At 47.5% G+C, this 17,985-nt stretch overlaps 1 protein-coding gene across 4 annotated transcripts; it reads left to right on the forward strand.

Annotated features, from left to right (window-relative positions):
• The first annotated feature begins 5,844 nt into the window (after window positions 1–5,844).
• On the forward strand, window positions 5,845–16,895 carry TMEM120B (transmembrane protein 120B). Of its 4 annotated transcripts, XM_040080868.1 has the most exons (13): window positions 5,865–5,961; window positions 8,223–8,341; window positions 8,555–8,599; window positions 9,241–9,357; window positions 10,097–10,156; window positions 10,717–10,812; window positions 12,678–12,767; window positions 13,870–13,935; window positions 14,856–14,917; window positions 15,148–15,240; window positions 15,628–15,692; window positions 15,849–15,917; window positions 16,116–16,895. In XM_040080868.1, exons 1-13 carry the CDS (start codon window positions 5,893–5,895, stop codon window positions 16,227–16,229), a joined length of 1,065 nt encoding a protein of 354 aa, XP_039936802.1. In that variant the 5' UTR covers window positions 5,865–5,892; the 3' UTR covers window positions 16,230–16,895. The 4 variants fall into 4 exon arrangements, with proteins under 4 accessions (XP_039936803.1, XP_039936802.1, XP_039936805.1 ...); XM_040080869.2 differs by lacking the exon at window positions 8,555–8,599 and having other exon boundaries at window positions 5,845–5,961; XM_040080871.2 differs by lacking the exon at window positions 8,555–8,599 and having other exon boundaries at window positions 15,849–15,921; window positions 16,116–16,192.
• The last annotated feature ends 1,090 nt before the right edge of the window (window positions 16,896–17,985 follow it).

Below are 17,985 nucleotides of genomic sequence, written 5' to 3' on the forward strand. Positions count from 1 at the left end.
TGGCAGCTGCTAGCAAGCGTTTACAGGGATGTAGGAAAGGCAGAGCTTAAAGACTTCTTTAGGCAGGGAAAAAAAAAAAAATTAGAGAAAACCATGGAAGCTGACCAAATTAGGAAATACTTATACGAGAGAAAATGTCTCCTGTTATTAAAAATGGGATGAAGATATTCAGGAAGGATTTATTCACAGTCACTCATGTTAATGAATTCTGGTTTGGGGCACAGCCTAAAAATTACTGAAGACAATCATTCCTGTGTTTGACCATGGCCAGTTGTAAGGGCTGGAGTGAGGACAGAGGTTTGGGGAGGAAATAAAGAAACCCACAAGGGAGGAGAAAAAATGCTTATTGCAGCCCAAAATCTACAGCCTGAAATTACAACCAAAAATAGCCCTCTCTGGAAAAGTATTAACTATTTATTATTTCAGGCCCATACTGTACTGCACTTAACGGAGAGATTTGCAATTAAAATAATTAGCTAATTCAGACCATTTTACTTGTTTATTTTTAAAGGGCATGGACTGCCTGAGGTTTCTGAACTGCAAGTCCAAACTATGCCACACCTAACCACAGCTTCTGCTAACCAGAAGTTACGTATGTATTTGAAAATTAATATACATTTGAAAACAATAAAAACCTTAAAAGAGTTAAAATATTTTAGCAACAAATTAAAATTCACAAACTGGGATCAAAAACTGCCTCTGCAAAAACCTCTGTAACTGGATATGATGGAGGGTGCTGCCTCCATTTCTGGGTCGCTTATTTTAAATTCTTCTGATCCTGGTCTCTGTGTATTTGTATTTTACTCCCATGGTCCCAGAGTGGGTTTATCAACACCCTCATAAACCCTCCTGCCCCCTCCAAGGAGGTTTCACAGAGACATTGACCTTGGAAGAGGCTGTGTGTGATTCCCATCTACAGTTTTCTTAGTTCAGATATAAACATTTGAATCATACTTAATTATTTTGTCACTTGATAATATAATTCTGTATCTTTCTGTGTTACAAGGGTACAGAGTGGGAAAATGTAGGCATATTCTTCTTACAAAAAAGGACAAAATTAGACCAGCTTGAAGAGAAGGTGGTGATATTTGAAGTTTTATCAGAAAGTTCTTTTGACTCACTCAAATGAAATTTCGCTTAGCAAATGTCATTCCATTTTGAGAGAAGGAAGCCCCTTAGTAAGTGGGAGGTGAGGATATTTTTTGTAAAGGGTGTCAGATATATCTAGAATATATAACTCAAAAAGTGAGATATATACTCAAACTGACCCAGATATGTCCTAACCAAACTCTCTTCCTCTCCCAAGAGCAATTGTTTACAGGCACAGCATTGAGGCCACCATGAAAAGTAGGGTCAAAAACCCTAATTATGATGTGCTACGAGGAGAATTCGGGTTTTCCTTGACACAATTCCCCTTTGTTCCAGCCTTGCCAGACAAAATTTGGCCCCAATACCCTTCTTGGCTCTTTTGGTTTCTTTTTCTTGTTTTGCCCTGACAGGCATTGACCACTGACACCAAGTAACACCAGCAAAACCTTCACCAGGCAGTGCCAGGGCTTCAGTTCTGCTGCTGTTTGTACTCTTGCTGCTTTCATTGTCTGGCAGTCGATTAAACCTTACATTTATTAAGACTGAAAGGAAGCTTTTGAATCTTTCCATGTAAATTATGCTGTAATTCAGCCCATTATTCTGCCAACACAGCTCATTGCAATGAGCTCCACTCCAGGCTGGACACACTGAAGAGCAAACCAAGCATTGGGAGTTTGTGCAGCGAAAATGCCCAGAAACACCTTCCTGCAGCAAGGTTCTGTAACACATGATGCACTTTCATTTTTTTTTTTTCACTTTTAAGGGAAGGATTTAATTTTTTTTTTAAATTATTATTAAATATAGCCCAAGGCCCTCACTATTTTACATCTGAAACCAATCATTTTCACACTGAAAGGAGACAGCTGCTCCAAGCTGAGTTTGCTCTCACTAAGCTTGGGGAATCAACCAAGTGAAATGTCCAAACCAACTGAAAACTGTCAGAATCAATAAATTATATTTATTCTGGGAACTTCATAGAATAAATAGAGAAAAGGCATTTAGGGAAACATATGCTGGAATTCTTTAAAGGTGAAGAGTGTGACAACAACATACTGTGGAAGTGGGATGCTCAGATGTGTGTTTTATGGCTGCTATATTCAAAAGAAAAGCCAGGGAGGAGGTGGGAGGGTCTTGGACTCCAACCAAGCCTGTGTTGGTGAGCTGAAGGAGCATCCCCCACTCTGCTCTAAAGAATTGTCATTAGCAGGATTTAGAAGGGATTGAAGTGAAAGGTTTGAGTTGTAAACTTCATCTGGTTGACTCTGGCTTCAGAGGCAGCCTTGTAGGAACGCATTTAAAATTCTTCCCTCCTTTTTGCTGGGAGCAGTCCTCTCAAGATAAAAACCATGTTGGTTTTACATCAAAACAACCTAAAGTTAAACCCCTGGGTTATCTGGAATGTTCAGGCATTTAGATAGTCATGCAAATGGAAAGGCTGAAGTCCTGGAAGCTGACACCAGATACCCTCTCCCCATGAGTCCCTGCTGCTGCAGATTTACAGCTCATGGTCTCTCCTTAACTACCTGCAACAAGGTAGAGGTTTAAAGGTAAAGTTATGATGTTAATTCCTGAAGTCACCCAAAGCTGAGAATTATTTACTGACCATGGAGTGCTTTGCAACACTCTTAATATCATTGGAGGCAGATAAATTTGGCCATACTCGAGCTAATGCGTCACTTCGAGTCCTTAATTTATTCTTTAATTGAGGGATAAATCCAGATGAATACAAGATGAATCAGCAGTATCAATCTCCAGATGAAAAATGTGTCAAGTATTTTATTTATCACGGCTTATTGTCACCTGATATTAGAATAGGGACTCATCTTCTACATTTATATTTTGTCCTTTCCCTGTTTGCTGTGCTGTATTTCTAGGACAGGGGAAAAGCATCAAAGGAAACAGCCTCAATTATCTTAAGAGGAAAGAATGAATGGAATTCGCATTCAGGAATAGTCTGGGGGGTGAAGGGAAGGAGCTCACATGTGACTGTGCATATAACTATGGGTACTCAAACAAAATCTGACACCCAGAGAACAAACAGTCACAATTTCACTGAGAACCTTAACTTGATTTATTAACTCATTTTCTTAGATATGTCTTCTGGCAGTGAAAGGCTGGTGAGTTGGGGATTAATTAAGGTAAAGGCAAACCAGAGATTTCATGTTTGTAGATTTGCTGTGCAATGGCCTTAGGTGATCTCTGGCAGCAGAAAACAGCCATTAAAAATTGAAAAATGATCATCAAATATTGAAATTCAGAGGAAAAGCACCATTCCTCATGTGCTGCCACAAGTGAAAGACAGGCGAGGTGTGGGAACCCCGAGCATCAGCTGCACAGAGCCCCATCCAGGGCTGAGGGGAGCACTGTTATCTCAGCTTGCTTTGGTTTTATTCACAAAGATGTGATTTAAATAATGAGATTATACAAACAGCTACAGCCTCCCAGGAGGTGGAGAGAGTTTACAGGTACTTCTGAAGTATTTTGTAATAGTGCAAGGGTAAATAATGCAAAACCAGCTGTAAGGCCAGCCCTGCTACACTCACATTGTTTGTGCTTAATTAAATGCTTTTGTGGTTTCTGTTTGAAAGAAAATGGGGATCTCTTGAATGAATATTAATTAGCATGGCTTAGTTAAAAAGTTGAGAAAGATCTTTTGGGGTAATCATTATGCACAGACAAAATATGTGTAAGAATTGCTCCTTGTCAAGAGGTGTAGGGGAGAGGTAGAAAAGTTTGGGATAAATGTCTGGTGACCCCTTGGTGTTCTGGGAGAGCTCTGGGGCTGGCACAGCAGGGCTCCGAGTGGGAAATGCACATTTCCTGCCTTTGTATGAGAAACACCAACCACTGACCTAACAAAAATGTCATCAGCCTGCAGAATTACAGCCCAGGACAAATATTCATCTCTGATAAGAGTTTCCTTCTGCTCTTTCAAAGCTTATAGATCAGCAGTGAAAGGAATACTTTTAAGGGTTATTGACAATTTATGATGACTTCTAGAAGCACCTTTTCCTGAATGTTAGGACTGACACAAGCAATCCTAGAAAGGTTGAAGTGTTTTTACTTTCTGGATTCCTCCAGATCTGCAGGAGGGTGTCAGCACCCCAACAGCAAGGGGTAAGATGCAGCTACATCTTAGGGGTGGCTCTGTGATAAATGGAGTTAACAGAACTGCAAAGGTCGAGGGAATGTTTTTATGTGGGAAGGAAAAATAACTTTGCTGGGAGGGAGTGTTCCAACCTTGTGGTGAACTGGAAAGTTTCAGCACGTATCCAGCGCAGAATTAATGCTCCGATCTGTGATCCTCCTTCTTCCAAAATCCAAAGCCTCCTGTAACATAAAGTCCTGTTACATAGGATTGTGGACAAAAGCTAGAATCCAGAAAAAATTTAATACAGAGGTAACAAATTCTTGTGACATTTCTATTATGTTGATTAGTTTATTATTCTACTTCAGGATTATCAAGACCTGCCACAACACATGTGTTTGATCTCTGGACAATCATGGCGATTCTCTCACTGGAGAAGCAGCAGGGACAATGAAACACCCCTGGGGTTGGTGGTTCTTAAACCAGCAGAAATCCCAAACCACTGCAAGTTCTGAGCGGATTTCTCTGGAAGATGAATGCGGAAGGTCATCAACGGCATTTCAGGTGTCCACCCACAAATGTGTGAAAGAACCATGCAAAAAGGCAAACAGTGTGAATATTGACCGAGAGAAGGACCAGGGATAGCAGGAACACCGAGGAGTGTCTCTACACCCAATGTCAAATTCAAGGAAACGGGATCCTGCATACACTCCTCATGAAAAGAAAGCATTGCATTTGTGGTTTTACTTTGGCTTCTCTCCTCCCCTCCCCTTTCCCTTGTATCTTCTATTTTAATTGCTTCCTTCCGCTTCCCTTTTTCTTCCTCTTTGCCAATTTCTACCCTTTCACAAGAAACCCACAGGATGTGATGCCAACATTTACAACTCTTCACACCCTGCCCCAGAACATCTGACCCTGCTCACAACTGGCCGGTCCAGCTGCTGAGTGGATAATTGTTGTAAAAATAAAGACATGAGGACTCCTTTTGTAATCTTCTCTTGTATCAAGGGCCTGTGACCAAGGTCCAGGCAGCAGCAGGGCTGAGCTGCCCCAGATTCAGCCACCAGGCCTGTTTGAGGGGGCTGGCCCTGTGCACCGGAGGGTTTTATCTCCACTCTCAGCCCCATGTGTGATGAACCACCTAAAGGACAGGAAGATGCTTCCATTCCACAGCACGAAGCTCTTCGGGTGCTGCCACAACACAAGGGGGCTCAGGAGAGGCGCAGGGCCTGCAGAAGGTGACCGGGGTAGGGCGGGTGACAGCAGTTGAAGGGGACGCCCCATTTGAGGGGAGCACCGGCCTGAGGAGAGCACAGGCCCGACGGGTTCCCGCGCCTGAGGGGGACCATGACGAGAGGGGATCCCGGGCCTGAGGGGAGCCCACACCTGAGGGGATCCGGCACCTGAGGGGAGCCTTGATGTGAGGGGAATCTCCGGCCCCAGGGAATCTCTTCCCTAGAGGATCACAGACCGCACCGCTCCCTCACCTGACGGGTCCCTCCCCTGAGGGGGGCTTCGGGGGGGGGGGGGGGGGCGCGGGGCGGGGCGGGGCGGCGGGTGGCGCGCGCCGCCGCGGGGCCGCGCCCATGACCGCGCGCGATGACGTCAGCGGCGCAGGCGGCGCGCGGGCCCGCGGCGGGCGGAGGGGGGGGGGGCGGGCTGTGAGGGCGGCGGGCGCGCGCCGGCGGCCCGGGGAGGCGGCGCGGCCCCGCGCCATGCGGGACCAGCTGGAGCGGTGCCTCGGCGAGTGGCGGGAGCTGGACGAGGAGTTCCGGCAGCTCCAGGTGAGCGGCGGGGCCCTGAGGGGCGTCGCGGTGCATCCCCCGCCCGCCCGCGCGGACGCAGCTTCCCCCGCGCTGCCCCGCGCTGCCCTTGCCGGCTCTGCTTCGCGTCGTGACGCGGGGGCCGGCCCCGGCTCGCCTCTCCCGGCGGGAGCGGGACCGGCGGTCCACACCGCATCCCCGGGGCGGCTCGGCGGGAGCGGCCGGAGGTGCGGGCGGGCTCCCGGGGCGGCCGAGCGCGCTCGGTGCCTCGGCTGCGGGCGCGGGGTGCCCGCAGGGAGCGCGGCGGTGCGGGGATGTGCGTCCCTCACGGCACAGCCCGTGCCCCGCTACCCCCGTGCTGCGAGCGCACGGGACAGCGCAGACCGAGCCGTCGGCCGAGGATGCGCCGGGATGCGGTGCCGCGGTTCCCAGTGCTGGAGCAAGGATGGGAAAAAAGGGGACGCGCGGTTGGTTGTGCGCCCGTGGCGTGGTGCAAAGAGCGGCGCAGGCAGCGCCTGTCCCGCCAGCATCTCCCGGCGGAGTTTGGTTTACCGTGGTGGGATACGACGGGTCCAAGTGCTGTTTTTCCATCTTGCAAAAGTGCATTGAGGGACAGAAGGGTCTCGGAGTGGGGGCCAAGATCTGTTCTACAAGATGCTTGTATCTCCAGAAACCCTCCATTCCTTCCCTGCTTGTCCTCAGTGCTGCACCTATACACGTGCTTTAAATTTTAAAGCCAGTTTTGAAGTGTGACCGGCTGTTCTCACTCTGGAGGCTGTTTTAGCCTCTTTTAGACTGTTAAACAGAACGTGCATGCAACAACAACAACAACAAAAGTGTGATTTCCCGATTTAGCTTGTTTCTTAATTAAAACTCAGTTCAGTTTGCACTCCTGTTAGCAGAAACAAGGGTTGGGTGCTGGGGGAGCCCAGCTGGCCTGGTTTTGCTGGTCACTTGTTTGCTGCGTGCACCTTCTCAGTCTGACCTAAACCACAGTAAATATCAGTGACTTGTCCCTGCCTCAATTTCCCCACCTGTAAAAGGAAAGTAGAAACACTTTTTGGTGGGGTGGCAGCTGCTGGCGGTGTCATTGACCAGGGGTTAGTGCTGCAGAGGTGTGCTCAGCAAAACCAAAGTGAGCCTGAAACGGTGAGAGCTGCAGTGCCTGTACGGGGTTAGTTTGGTTATTATTAGTCTTTAAATCAGGCACTGGAGCTTGTTTTGGGTTGCTCTTGTAAATAAAGAACAGCTCCCAGGTGGGTCCTAGCAAAGATTTGGTTTGTGTGGTTTCACCACCATGTTTGTGCTCTGGGAAGAGCGGTGGGAATTTCCTGTGGTTGTTGGTGTGCTGGTAGGTGGAGCAGCCATGTAACCTGCACTGTCTCTTGGCACTAACTCTGCAAACTCTGTTTTCCAACTTGTTATAGGTCTTAAAATTGGCTCAGAGGTCATTGTATGGTGCTTGGGGAGCCCTTCCTGAGATCTCCCTCATGGGGAAGCGGGGTGAAATCCTTGCAAAGGGTGGAAAAGCAGAGCCCAGGTATCCCTGAGCGCAGGGAGGGATGAGAGCAGAGGCTCCATTCAATGGGTTTGCAGTTGGTGAGTGTGTCCTCGTTATGGCTGGGCACTAATTGAGGGCTTCAGGGGGCTAGTGAGCTGTGATAAAGCAGTTCCTTCCAGGGAGCATCTGAGGCCACAGTCAGGGACGTCAGTTCAGCTCTTTAAACCAGAATATGGGGCACTAGGTTGCTTGAATATCCGTGAGGTTGGAATGGCAGTGGTGGCCAGGAGGTGCCTAAACCCCCAGCCATGGATTTGTGCCTGGTGTTGTGTCTTTCCCCTCCCCCCCAACTCTGTTAGGTCCTCATTTTTCTACTCCAAAATTTAATCTGGCTGTGAAATTGGAGTGCCTGCTCTGTGATTTAGCCACCATTTGATGGGCATGGATCAGGATCAAATGGAGGATTAGGGGATTCAAGGATTAGGGGCTTCATTGCAGGGTGGGATGGGCGTGAGGAGCTCCTGAGTGGGAAAGCTCTTTAAAGAGGAAATGAGATGAGTTTAGAGGATGCTTTCCCCCTCACAGGAATTTCATCAGTGTCCATTTAAGCCCTGTTGTATATCTGTAGTGGTTTGGCATCTCCCCCTCCTTGCTTGTTAAAGGGGTGCCTGTTGTATCCCATAAAACTGGGATTTTCCTTGTTTCCTTCAGAGGTGAGGACCAAATGCCATGAATAACCTAGAAGGCCTCTTCCTACCAACCATCTCCTCTTCTCCTGCAGGAAACACACAAAGTTTACAGGCAGAAACTGGAAGAAGTCACCAGCTTGCAGACAGCCTGCAGCAGCTCCATACACCGGCAGAAGAAGACCCTGAGGGATCTGAAGCACAGCCTGCAACGGTAACAGGAGACCTGCAGGGTGGGGGAGGCAGGGATGGGATATTTCTCCTTCCCAAAGGCTGAAATGCTTGGGTTTTTAGTACTTTTAATAGACAATCTATGTTGCAGTGCTGAAGCTGTTCCATATTACACACAATGTTCATTACTGCATGAGAGAGGGAGTCCTGTAAATTAAGAAGTTTAAGGGAGCTGGTGTGGGTTGCATCCTTGCAGGGCGTGCTGTACACTGCAGGACCGTGCAGCTTTTGGCTGGGCCAGGTGAGCAGTGCTCTGCTCTGTAAACTGTGCTGGAAGAGCAACATCAGTCCTTGAACTTGAAGGTGTAACTTGCTCCTGGGTGGATTTACAGGAGGGAACTGTCTCTTGGCTGATCCCAGGAGCCACAGGCTGAATTCCTTGTGTGCAGGCCTGAGTCCAGCACCTCTGACAGCACAGGCTGCTGGCTCTGCTGCTCACTGCTCTCTGGTTAACATTAATTACTAAAAACCACAGTTTGTCAGTAAATCATCAGCTCTGTGTCCTGTTACATCCTGAAATACTTCATACCTGAGGAGCTGCAGCCTCTACAAGGGCAGTGCCTGAAACCACGCACAGAGTTCCCAGGGTGGAGGGAGCTCCCTCAGAAAAGCGCAATATTCCCACGCGATCGCGTCGCTGAGCTGATGGAAACAGAAGCTGATTTATAAACCAGCTGGTTGAAGTAACCTACAGCAGCATAAACCTGGCAGTGAAATAAAGTCATGATAAGCCAAATGGTGCTGCAGAAATACGGGAGGAAAGCGCGTCACCTCACAGAGCCAGCTTTTTAACAGCCTGGATTTTATGACAACATCATTTTCCTTCAAATAAAAAGGAGGTGAAAACACGAACAGGAATATCTTGTTTCTGTGTTCTTGCAGCTGCAAGCCCAGAGCGAGTCCTGAGGAGTTTGGTCTCATTCAGGAGATCAGCAGCCAGATCAAGGAGAGGCAGAATGTCTTCTTTGACATGGAAGCCTACCTGCCCAAGAGGAACGGGTATGTGCTCCGCTGGGGAGGCTTGCGCGCTCCAGGAATTTTGGATTTTTAAACGTTCACGGCGCTTTGTTCCCGAAGGAAAAGGCTGAAGGAAGACATGTAAAATTGGATTAGTCATAAATCTCTTGCTGAGCTGCTGTGTCAGTTGTACACAGAATTCATTAGCTGTGAGTGGATGTAAATGTGTGTGGGCAGTGCAGGTTTTCTGTTAAAATGACAGTAACCTGCACTGGCAAGGGATTGTGTAGTTCAGTGTTCCACACTGATGTTTTCCTGGGCTAATTATTTTTTTTTTGGGGGGGGGGGGCGAATCAGCACAAGACTTTTTTTATTTTTTAATATTATTTTTAACCAACTTTAACTTATCCTTCAAGCAGGGTTGCTAGGACAGAGTTCCATCAGTTGTCAAGGGCTGTGTGATGCTGCAGCCCCTCAGAAGTTTCTATCAGAATCTTTTCTTCCAAATCCTTCCTGTGTTTGGGTTTGGACAGTGCACACTACATGTAGTGCAGAAAAGGACCAGGAAGATAAACCTTTTCAGTGACTTCCTGGAAATGCTGACCAATATTTCCACGTGTAAAGCCTCTTCTGTGCTCTTTCCCTCCAGTTTGTCTTAGTTAAAAACCCCCTGCAAACGTGGCTTTGGCAGAGCCACTGTCTCATCACCTCGATCTAGACTGTCCTGTGGTGTTCAAATAAAACAACTTACTTGGGTCTGCTCTTGGCTTTTGTCTTCCAGCTTGTACTTAAATCTGGTGCTGGGAAACGTGAATGTCACTCTCCTGAGCAACCAAGCAAAGTGAGTGAGCCTCCCCATATGTGTCAATTTGGGTTTCTCTGGGGCCAGCTGTGGGTGTGAGCGGGAGCCCAGAGAGGGGAATAGGTTTCTGTTAGACCTGATAAGTGAAATGTCGGGGGTGGGCGATTGGCCTGTGACATGGGGATAAGCTAACATCTGAGGTAGCTCAAATTGATTCCATCCATCGCTTGCTTTTAAGCCCAGCTCAGCCTGTGGCCTTAATTGTAAAAGTTTTGTTTGTGATGAAAAATGGTCCTGTGACTTCTAGGCATACAGTGCTCTAGAAAATGGAGATATATATGTGTTTTTTAAATCTTGTTGTGCCAACCCAGAAACCAGCTCTGATGGGCTTAGGGCATTGTGTAGCAGCTGAGACTGAGCTGACCCTCCCTGCAGGCAGAACGCTGCCTTTCCCCACTGTCCACTGCTTTTCTAAGTGCTTCCGCAAAACCTCTGTCTCTGAGCTTGGCATTTGGCTTTGTATGTGGTTTGGAAGAGGTGAAGCCACATTCCAGTGAAACATCTGTTTGTGTCCATAAACGGCACCTGTTTCCTTCCAGGTTTGCCTACAAGGACGAGTATGAGAAGTTCAAACTTTATCTGACAATAATCTTGTTACTCGGGGCTGTTGCCTGCAGGTTTTTTCTCCACTACAGGTAAGCTGCATTTTTTATTTCTTAACAAGTATTTTGCATAAAAATGTGCTGGGTTTGAATTATCTTATGTACTGTTAAGGACAGTGAGACAGCTCAGGTGGTGTTTAGGGTTTGAGCAATTGGGCAGCAGTTTGACTTCTTCAAATCTGGCAGGAGCTGTATTTTAGCTAATTGTCTTTCCTATTTAAAAGAGTCTTTTGTAACTGAGAAAGTCCAACATCATGTTTCCTGATGATGCTAAGAATTGATGTTATTCTGGTATCATGCTGTCCTTGGGGACACTGGTTGTCCTTGGGGGTAGTCCCAGGCAGGGACTAACATGGTGCTGCAGCTCTGGGGTTACAAAAGCAACAAAAGAGAATTTGCTTGAAATAATCAGACCTGAAGCATTATCTCCAGGTTGTGATAAAGTGTCTGAGCACCAACAAGCTTCCACTATTTAGTTTTGCTTAAAAACCAGGAAGGTGCTGGAGCCACGCACTTCCACTATGGTCTTTGTGTGTCTGAGTGAATGCAGGATCATCCCAGGAACGATGCTGCCCTGTACAGAGGCTGCCCCAAGTCCCCTTGGCCTCAGGAGTTTGCAAATGGCAAAATAAAGTTTTGGTGTTTGGTGTTTTTTGCGCCAGAGCATAATGCTCTTCCATTCTTTTAGCTGATTGGATTTATATAGATCTCGTGGAATCTCCTCATTGAATTAGCCTGGAAAGGCCTCTCTAAATTGGATCATCTGCTCCTTCTGTGGTGCTTTCTCTCCTTGAGCAGCACTTAATGTCATCCCTGCATACCTGCTTATCAGCTCAGGATCTGCAGTGTTGGATCATGGGGGAAAAGGGCCTGGAGCCTGGCATTGCTGCCCATGTGTGCGTTGCTGCCCGTGTGTGCGTTGCTGCCCGTGTGTGCGTTGCTGCCCGTGTGTGCGTTGCTGCCCGTGTGTGCATTGCTGCCCGTGTGTGCATTGCTGCCCATGTGTGCATTGCTGCCCGTGTGTGCATTGCTGCCCGTGTGTGCGTTGCTGCCCGTGTGTGCGTTGCTGCCCGTGTGTGCATTGCTGCCCGTGTGTGCATTGCTGCCCATGTGTGCATTGCTGCCCGTGTGTGCATTGCTGCCCGTGTGTGCGTTGCTGCCCGTGTGTGCATTGCTGTCCGTGTGTGCGTTGCTGCCCGTGTGTGCAGTGCTGCCCCTGTGTGCATTGCTGCCCGTGTGTGCGTTGCTGCCCGTGTGTGCATTGCTGCCCGTGTGTGCGTTGCTGCCCGTGTGTGCGTTGCTGCCCGTGTGTGCGTTGCTGCCCCTGTGTGCATTGCTGCCCGTGTGTGCGTTGCTGCCCGTGTGTGCGTTGCTGCCCGTGTGTGCAGTGCTGCCCCTGTGTGCATTGCTGCCCGTGTGTGCGTTGCTGCCCGTGTGTGCATTGCTGCCCGTGTGTGCATTGCTGCCCGTGTGTGCGTTGCTGCCCGTGTGTGCGTTGCTGCCCCTGTGTGCGTTGCTGCCCGTGTGTGCGTTGCTGCCCGTGTGTGCATTGCTGCCCCTGTGTGCGTTGCTGCCCGTGTGTGCGTTGCTGCCCGTGTGTGCGTTGCTGCCCCTGTATGCATTGCTGCCCGTGTGTGCGTTGCTGCCCGTGTGTGCGTTGCCGCACGTGTGTGCATTGCTGCCCGTGTGTGCATTGCTGCCCGTGTGTGCGTTGCTGCCCGTGTGTGCGTTGCTGCATGCGGATTAGAGGTGTTCAGGAGGGGACTTAGTGTCCATAGCCTCACTTGGGCAGGTTTTCATCTACCCAGGAGGAGGAAGGAAAACAGGGATTTTTTTAAAAATGCCTCTTTATAATTAACATGATTTTTTTTTTACTCCGTGTTTTTTCTGTTTGACAGGGTGACAGATGAGGTGTTTAACTTTCTGTTGGTGTGGTATTACTGCACGCTGACGATACGGGAAAGCATTCTCATTAGCAATGGCTCAAGGTACGGTGCCACCTGCAAAAACCATGGAAAGCAGGAAATACCCTTAAAAGAAAACAAGGCAACAAAAAGGGATTCAGCTTGGCACTAAAGCCCAGCAGATCTGAGATGCTGATGTGTTGGAGTCCAGGGCATTCCTTTAGTTGCCCTGGAGGGTCAGGGACCTGGGCAGGGGGGTCTGGGACCCCAGCCCAGAGCTCAGAGAGACACTGGCTTTGATTTCTGTCCATGGGAAAAACTTCCTACACTGAGAGAAGGTTTACATGCCACAAGAATGTGAGAAATAGTAGTTTAGCCTATCACAGAATGAGAAAATAATAGTTTTAAGTTTCTAGCATTGAAGTGAATGGGGACAAGATAGAGAATCTGAGGCGTTGTCTCCTTCTCCTTCTCCTTCTTCTTCCCTCACTCCATTGCTGCATTGACGTGGCACAAAGTAGTTAGTGAGGATTAGGTCAAAGTAAAGATGACCTTTTTAGTAATAGTGATAGACATTGGTAAGAAATAGTAAATAAGAAATACGTAGTAATTAGTATAAAAGATAAGGACAGCCCAGCTCAGGGGGAGACGTGAGGAATCCATGCAGCTGCGAACATCTTGTCGGACTCCGAGAAAATTGTAAGATAAGAAACAATAAACGAAGTATGCAACCTTGAAAAATCTAAACCTGAGAACTCCGTCTCTTCCTTCGGCTCGGCTCGGAGCTGTGCAGGGGAGCAAAGGACCCTGAAACCACCTCAATGTTGGAGAAAGCCCCCGACACTGATGGTCTCTCTCCTCCTCCCTGGTCACTTCCAAGGGCACATGTGGCCACCTGAGGTTTGGGGAGAGAGCAGTTGCAGTTCCTAAGAGTCCCTAAGTTATTGATCCGAGGTGTTGGCTGGTTATGGTAGCTGTGGGTTAGTTGGAGATGTGGTCTGGGGTGTGCGTGCTGCCTTGTGTTAGAGGTCATACATCTTTGGGTGAAAACGCCACAGCATCCCTTGTGCTTGAGTTGGGACATCTGCTTTGTTCCCATTTTTTGGGATCATTTTCTGCCTGTAAGGCTGGACTAGAATACTGAAATCCATGTTTCTTGTCTAACTGCCGTGTTTTTTCTGCTCAGGATCAAGGGCTGGTGGGTGTCTCATCACTACGTTTCCACATTCCTGTCTGGAGTGATGTTAACGTGGTGAGTCTGCTCTTGCCTGCTTGAGGTGCTTCAAGCCTGTTTCATGGTGTTTATATCATCTGAGCATTTAAATCCAGTGTGACCACGAAGCTGTGGCCACGGGACACATGGCAGAGTGTCAGCATTAGTATTTGTTTGATGTTACAGATGTTTTCAATGATAAATACAACACTGCAAGTTTGTATTTGCATTGCTGGTTTAAAAAAACAAAAAAGAAACACAAACCTTGTGGCTGTAATTGGGCTGGTGATAGCAAAATCTTTGCAGGTCTCCCAGTTTCTGTCTCTGTAACTAAGGAAACGAGCAGCACTTTGCTATAGAGGAAGGACACCACAAAATGAATGTTTGGTGCCTTTACTGAACCTTGATTAGAGAGTTTAAAGCCAAAAATGCAAGTTACCCCCTTGCAGTGGGTGGTGGTGCTGGTTAGACAACCCACGATGCACCGCCCGTGCAACCTGTCTGAACTTGGGCATGAACTGATGAGTTAATAATTAAAAATTGTTTGAAAACAACAAAAGCCTCTGCTCCTGAATCTGTAAGGGGCTGATACAGTGGCTGGGGCAGAAGGTCCCTTGCCCTGCATCCATCCTGAACCGCCCTCAGGATAAGCAGTACGCTGCCCCCGTGGCACTGCTCGCATTCTCGATGCAGGTACTGAATGGCTTTGCTGCCTGGAGAAAACTGTGATGATGGATGAGAGGGGATGGCATTTATCCTTGTTAGAGAGGGGAAACCTAATCAATGAGAGCATTCCTGTGTGGCTGTAGCACCTCTCTGGGCTCCCAGTGGGTGGAATGGGCTGGGCACCAGCTGCTGCTTCGTTTGCTAATGGGATCAGGCCTGCTGGTGAAGGGGAAGGTTGGACGCATTGGATGCTTTTAGCAAACTAATGGAGCTCCCCTGTGTTCTGCTTCCAGGCCAGATGGACTCATGTATCAGATGTTTCGCAGTCAATTTTTAGCATTTTCAATATTTCAGAGTGAGTATATCTTACCTTGCTAATCCAGGGGATGAAGTAGTTTTGTGTCGCATATGCTTAGAAGAAAACACTTTTGTTTGCTAAATACTGGAATATTAAACTGTAGGAATATAAAGATAGTATATAAGCAGTAATTAAATGCTGTTGGATTAAACGTTATTAAAGTAGTTTTGATACTTACCATACTTCTGAATAACCAATGTAGTGATGTTTTCTCTCTCCTTCTCCAGGCTGTGTTCAGTTCTTACAGTATTATTACCAAAGGGGGTGCCTCTATAGGCTCCGAGCTTTGGGGGAGAGAAACCACTTGGACCTTACAGTAGGTGAGGTCTCCTGCTGTGCTTTCTTTGCACTGTTTTGCACGGGTTTTGGATGCACTGATAGGGAGGGAGAGGGCTGTGTGCCCCCAATTGCAGAGCTGTCCCCTGCTTGGCTGCCTGTGTCCCAAGGCAGGAAGGGCAGCGAGGCTTTTATCTCCCTCCTTGGGTGTTGTGGGTCAGGAGCAGAGAAATCTGTTCTTTGGCAGCATTTGAGGAGACTAAGTTGGAGGTTTTGGTCATCCCCAACTTTATCCTTCTCCAACTACAGCAATTTCAAGAAAATAGTTTGACAGGAATAGCCCTTATGGGGTGGTCTGGGTGGGGAACAGCTGCAGATCCGGCCCTGGCTCTTCGTGCTCATGTTCTGCCTCTTCTCTCAACTTTTTCCAGAAGGATTTCAGTCCTGGATGTGGCGGGGACTGACATTTCTCCTTCCCTTTTTGTTCTTTGGGCATGTAAGTTGGCTGATCCCCTTCCCACTCTGCAGCTCAGATCTGCTGCTGCACCACCACACAAGTGTGGTTTGGATCACATGCAGCCATGACAAATGTTTCCAAGGTTTGATTCTTTTTGCTCATAATTAAATTGCCTTTTTCTTTTCCCCTTTGCAGTTCTGGCAGCTATACAATGCAATCACGCTTTTCAGATTGTCAAGGCACAAGGAATGCAAAGAATGGCAGGTGCGTGTTGGCTCTGCTCAGAAGCAGCACAGAGCTTGAGCACATTCTGAAAGATATTTGGGCATCTGACTCCATTTAAATATCTCCGGATAATGCAGCACAGAGCCTGTTCTGTGTCTGGCAGAGCACAGCAGTGCTGAATATAATCCATGTTGTAATATTACAAGGTAATAAGTGCTGCTTCCTCTTCCCTTCCAGGTTTTTGTGTTGGCTTTCACGTTCCTGCTGCTCTTCCTTGGGAACTTCCTCACTACTCTCAAGGTGGTGCACACTAAACTCCAGAAGAACAAAGACAAGGTGAAGAAGCTGTGACTCCCCCTGTTCCCAGTGTGCACCCATCCCTCTTCCCCCAGCAGGGCTGGGTTTGGGACAGATCCTGCTCAACCCCAGCCAGGCCATGGATGGGCTCGGAAGGACTCGCCTGTCCCCGTGTTTGAAGGACTCTGCCAGCACAGACTCAGTATTAATGCAAGCATGGCTCTCCAGTCACACTCCTGCTATTTATGTGTATTTAATATAAAATGTATTTGCTTCTGGGGTTTTTGTTCTGTATATAGAGCAGCATGCACCTGCCTGGTAAAGCCCCAGCGTTGGGGAAAATGTGGGATCTACTGTAATTCCAGTTCTGGAATGATACCTGACACTTTCCAGTTTTATTATTTAAATTCTGGGTATTGAATTTCTTGAGGTTTATGAACACTCTGGGTGGATCAGTAATACAGAGCGAATGCTGTTTTTCAAGGCATTTGTTTAAGGCATATTCTCAGTGGCAATACTAACCTGTGTGTACTGTGAAAAGAAAGTGCTCATCTTTGTACCGTACTGCTGCTATATACACTTCTGAAAAGCTATTTAAAGAAGAGAAATTCCTCCTTTGAAAATAAAATCGTGCAAGCAAAAGCAGTTTTTAAATGGCAGGGAAGTCTGCTAGGCCTTGTCCAGGCCTGAAAGAACCTAAAATAAACCATTCAATATGCAGCTGCCTCTGCCCCTTTTTAGTAACAAACACGCAGCCCTTGGGTTAGTTTTTGAGGCACGGTTCTGGAAAGGGGAGGTCAGGCTCAGCTCAAATATTAAATACTTTCTTTAGATGCTGCACTTGTACCAATAATGAAGAGAATGGAAACGCTGGGTCAAGGGGAGGGCAGGGAACAAACACTGACTGCTACCCTGCTACAGTCCTTGTGCTGCTCGAGTTTACACTCACTCATTGGAACCCTTTTTTGGGTGCTGTAACTTCTGAACCTCCTCAGGCAGCTGCAGCACTGAGCTGCCTTGGGCCATGTCCTTCCCAGCACTGAAGGCTCCCTTTGAGGCAGCAGAGCCCAAACTGGGCACATCCTCTGGCAGTGTGAGTGGAAAACAGTGCTCTCGTCCCCAGGGTGTGCTCAGGAGGGGACAGATAATGCACCACAGGCCTGACATGGATTCATCTGTTCTGTTGCTGCAAACTAGCAAAATTACCTTTGCCCTGTCACTGTCCTGTGGGCATGAACAATAAACTGCAATTTGCATATTTTCAACAGTTTCACACCAGTTGGGTTGTATTTTGCTATTTTTGCACACCCTGTGGTGTTTTTTTTAACTCCTTGAACTCTCCATTTATGAAATATAAATTATTTTCTGTTGAGAGCAGTGCTGGAACCTGGTTCTGCAGGGGTGAGTAATCTGAGTTCTGCAACCTGAGAAACTCGGATTAAAAAAGCCAGAGAGATTTCCACTGTGGAGCTGATGGTGAACAGGTCACTTCCTGAACGTTGGTGTTTCAGTTTCGTACTGGGTGAGGGGTTGTTCTTTTACTGACAAGTGGAGAAAAGGCTGCACAATTCTCCAAGGTTTTTCTATAGTCAAGGATGCGCACTAACTTCCAATTAATTTAATTTCCCATTTTAGGCTCATAGGTATTCACAAACCTTAATTAAATCAAAGCAAGTTAGGAGAAAAATGAAAAGAAAGAAAAAGGTTTTTCAAGAGTTAAGATCTGTTTACCATACATGTAAAACAATAATGATGGCTGGTTCCAAGAGAGCTTTGCACCAGCTGGTTGTGTACAGTTTGCCTTACACAG

This window comes from Hirundo rustica, chromosome 17 (genome assembly GCF_015227805.2).
Source record: "Hirundo rustica isolate bHirRus1 chromosome 17, bHirRus1.pri.v3, whole genome shotgun sequence".
NCBI lineage: Eukaryota > Metazoa > Chordata > Aves > Passeriformes > Hirundinidae > Hirundo > Hirundo rustica.

Coding starts and splice junctions, on each gene's coding strand:
- TMEM120B (XM_040080868.1), top strand. CDS start 5,893: ATGCGGGACCAGCTGGAGCGGTGCCTCGGCGAGTGGCGGGAGCTGGAC. Junction 5,962..8,222: donor AGGAGTTCCGGCAGCTCCAG/GTGAGCGGCGGG, acceptor CTTCTCCTGCAG/GAAACACACAAAGTTTACAG. Junction 15,693..15,848: donor CCTTTTTGTTCTTTGGGCAT/GTAAGTTGGCTG, acceptor TCCCCTTTGCAG/TTCTGGCAGCTATACAATGC.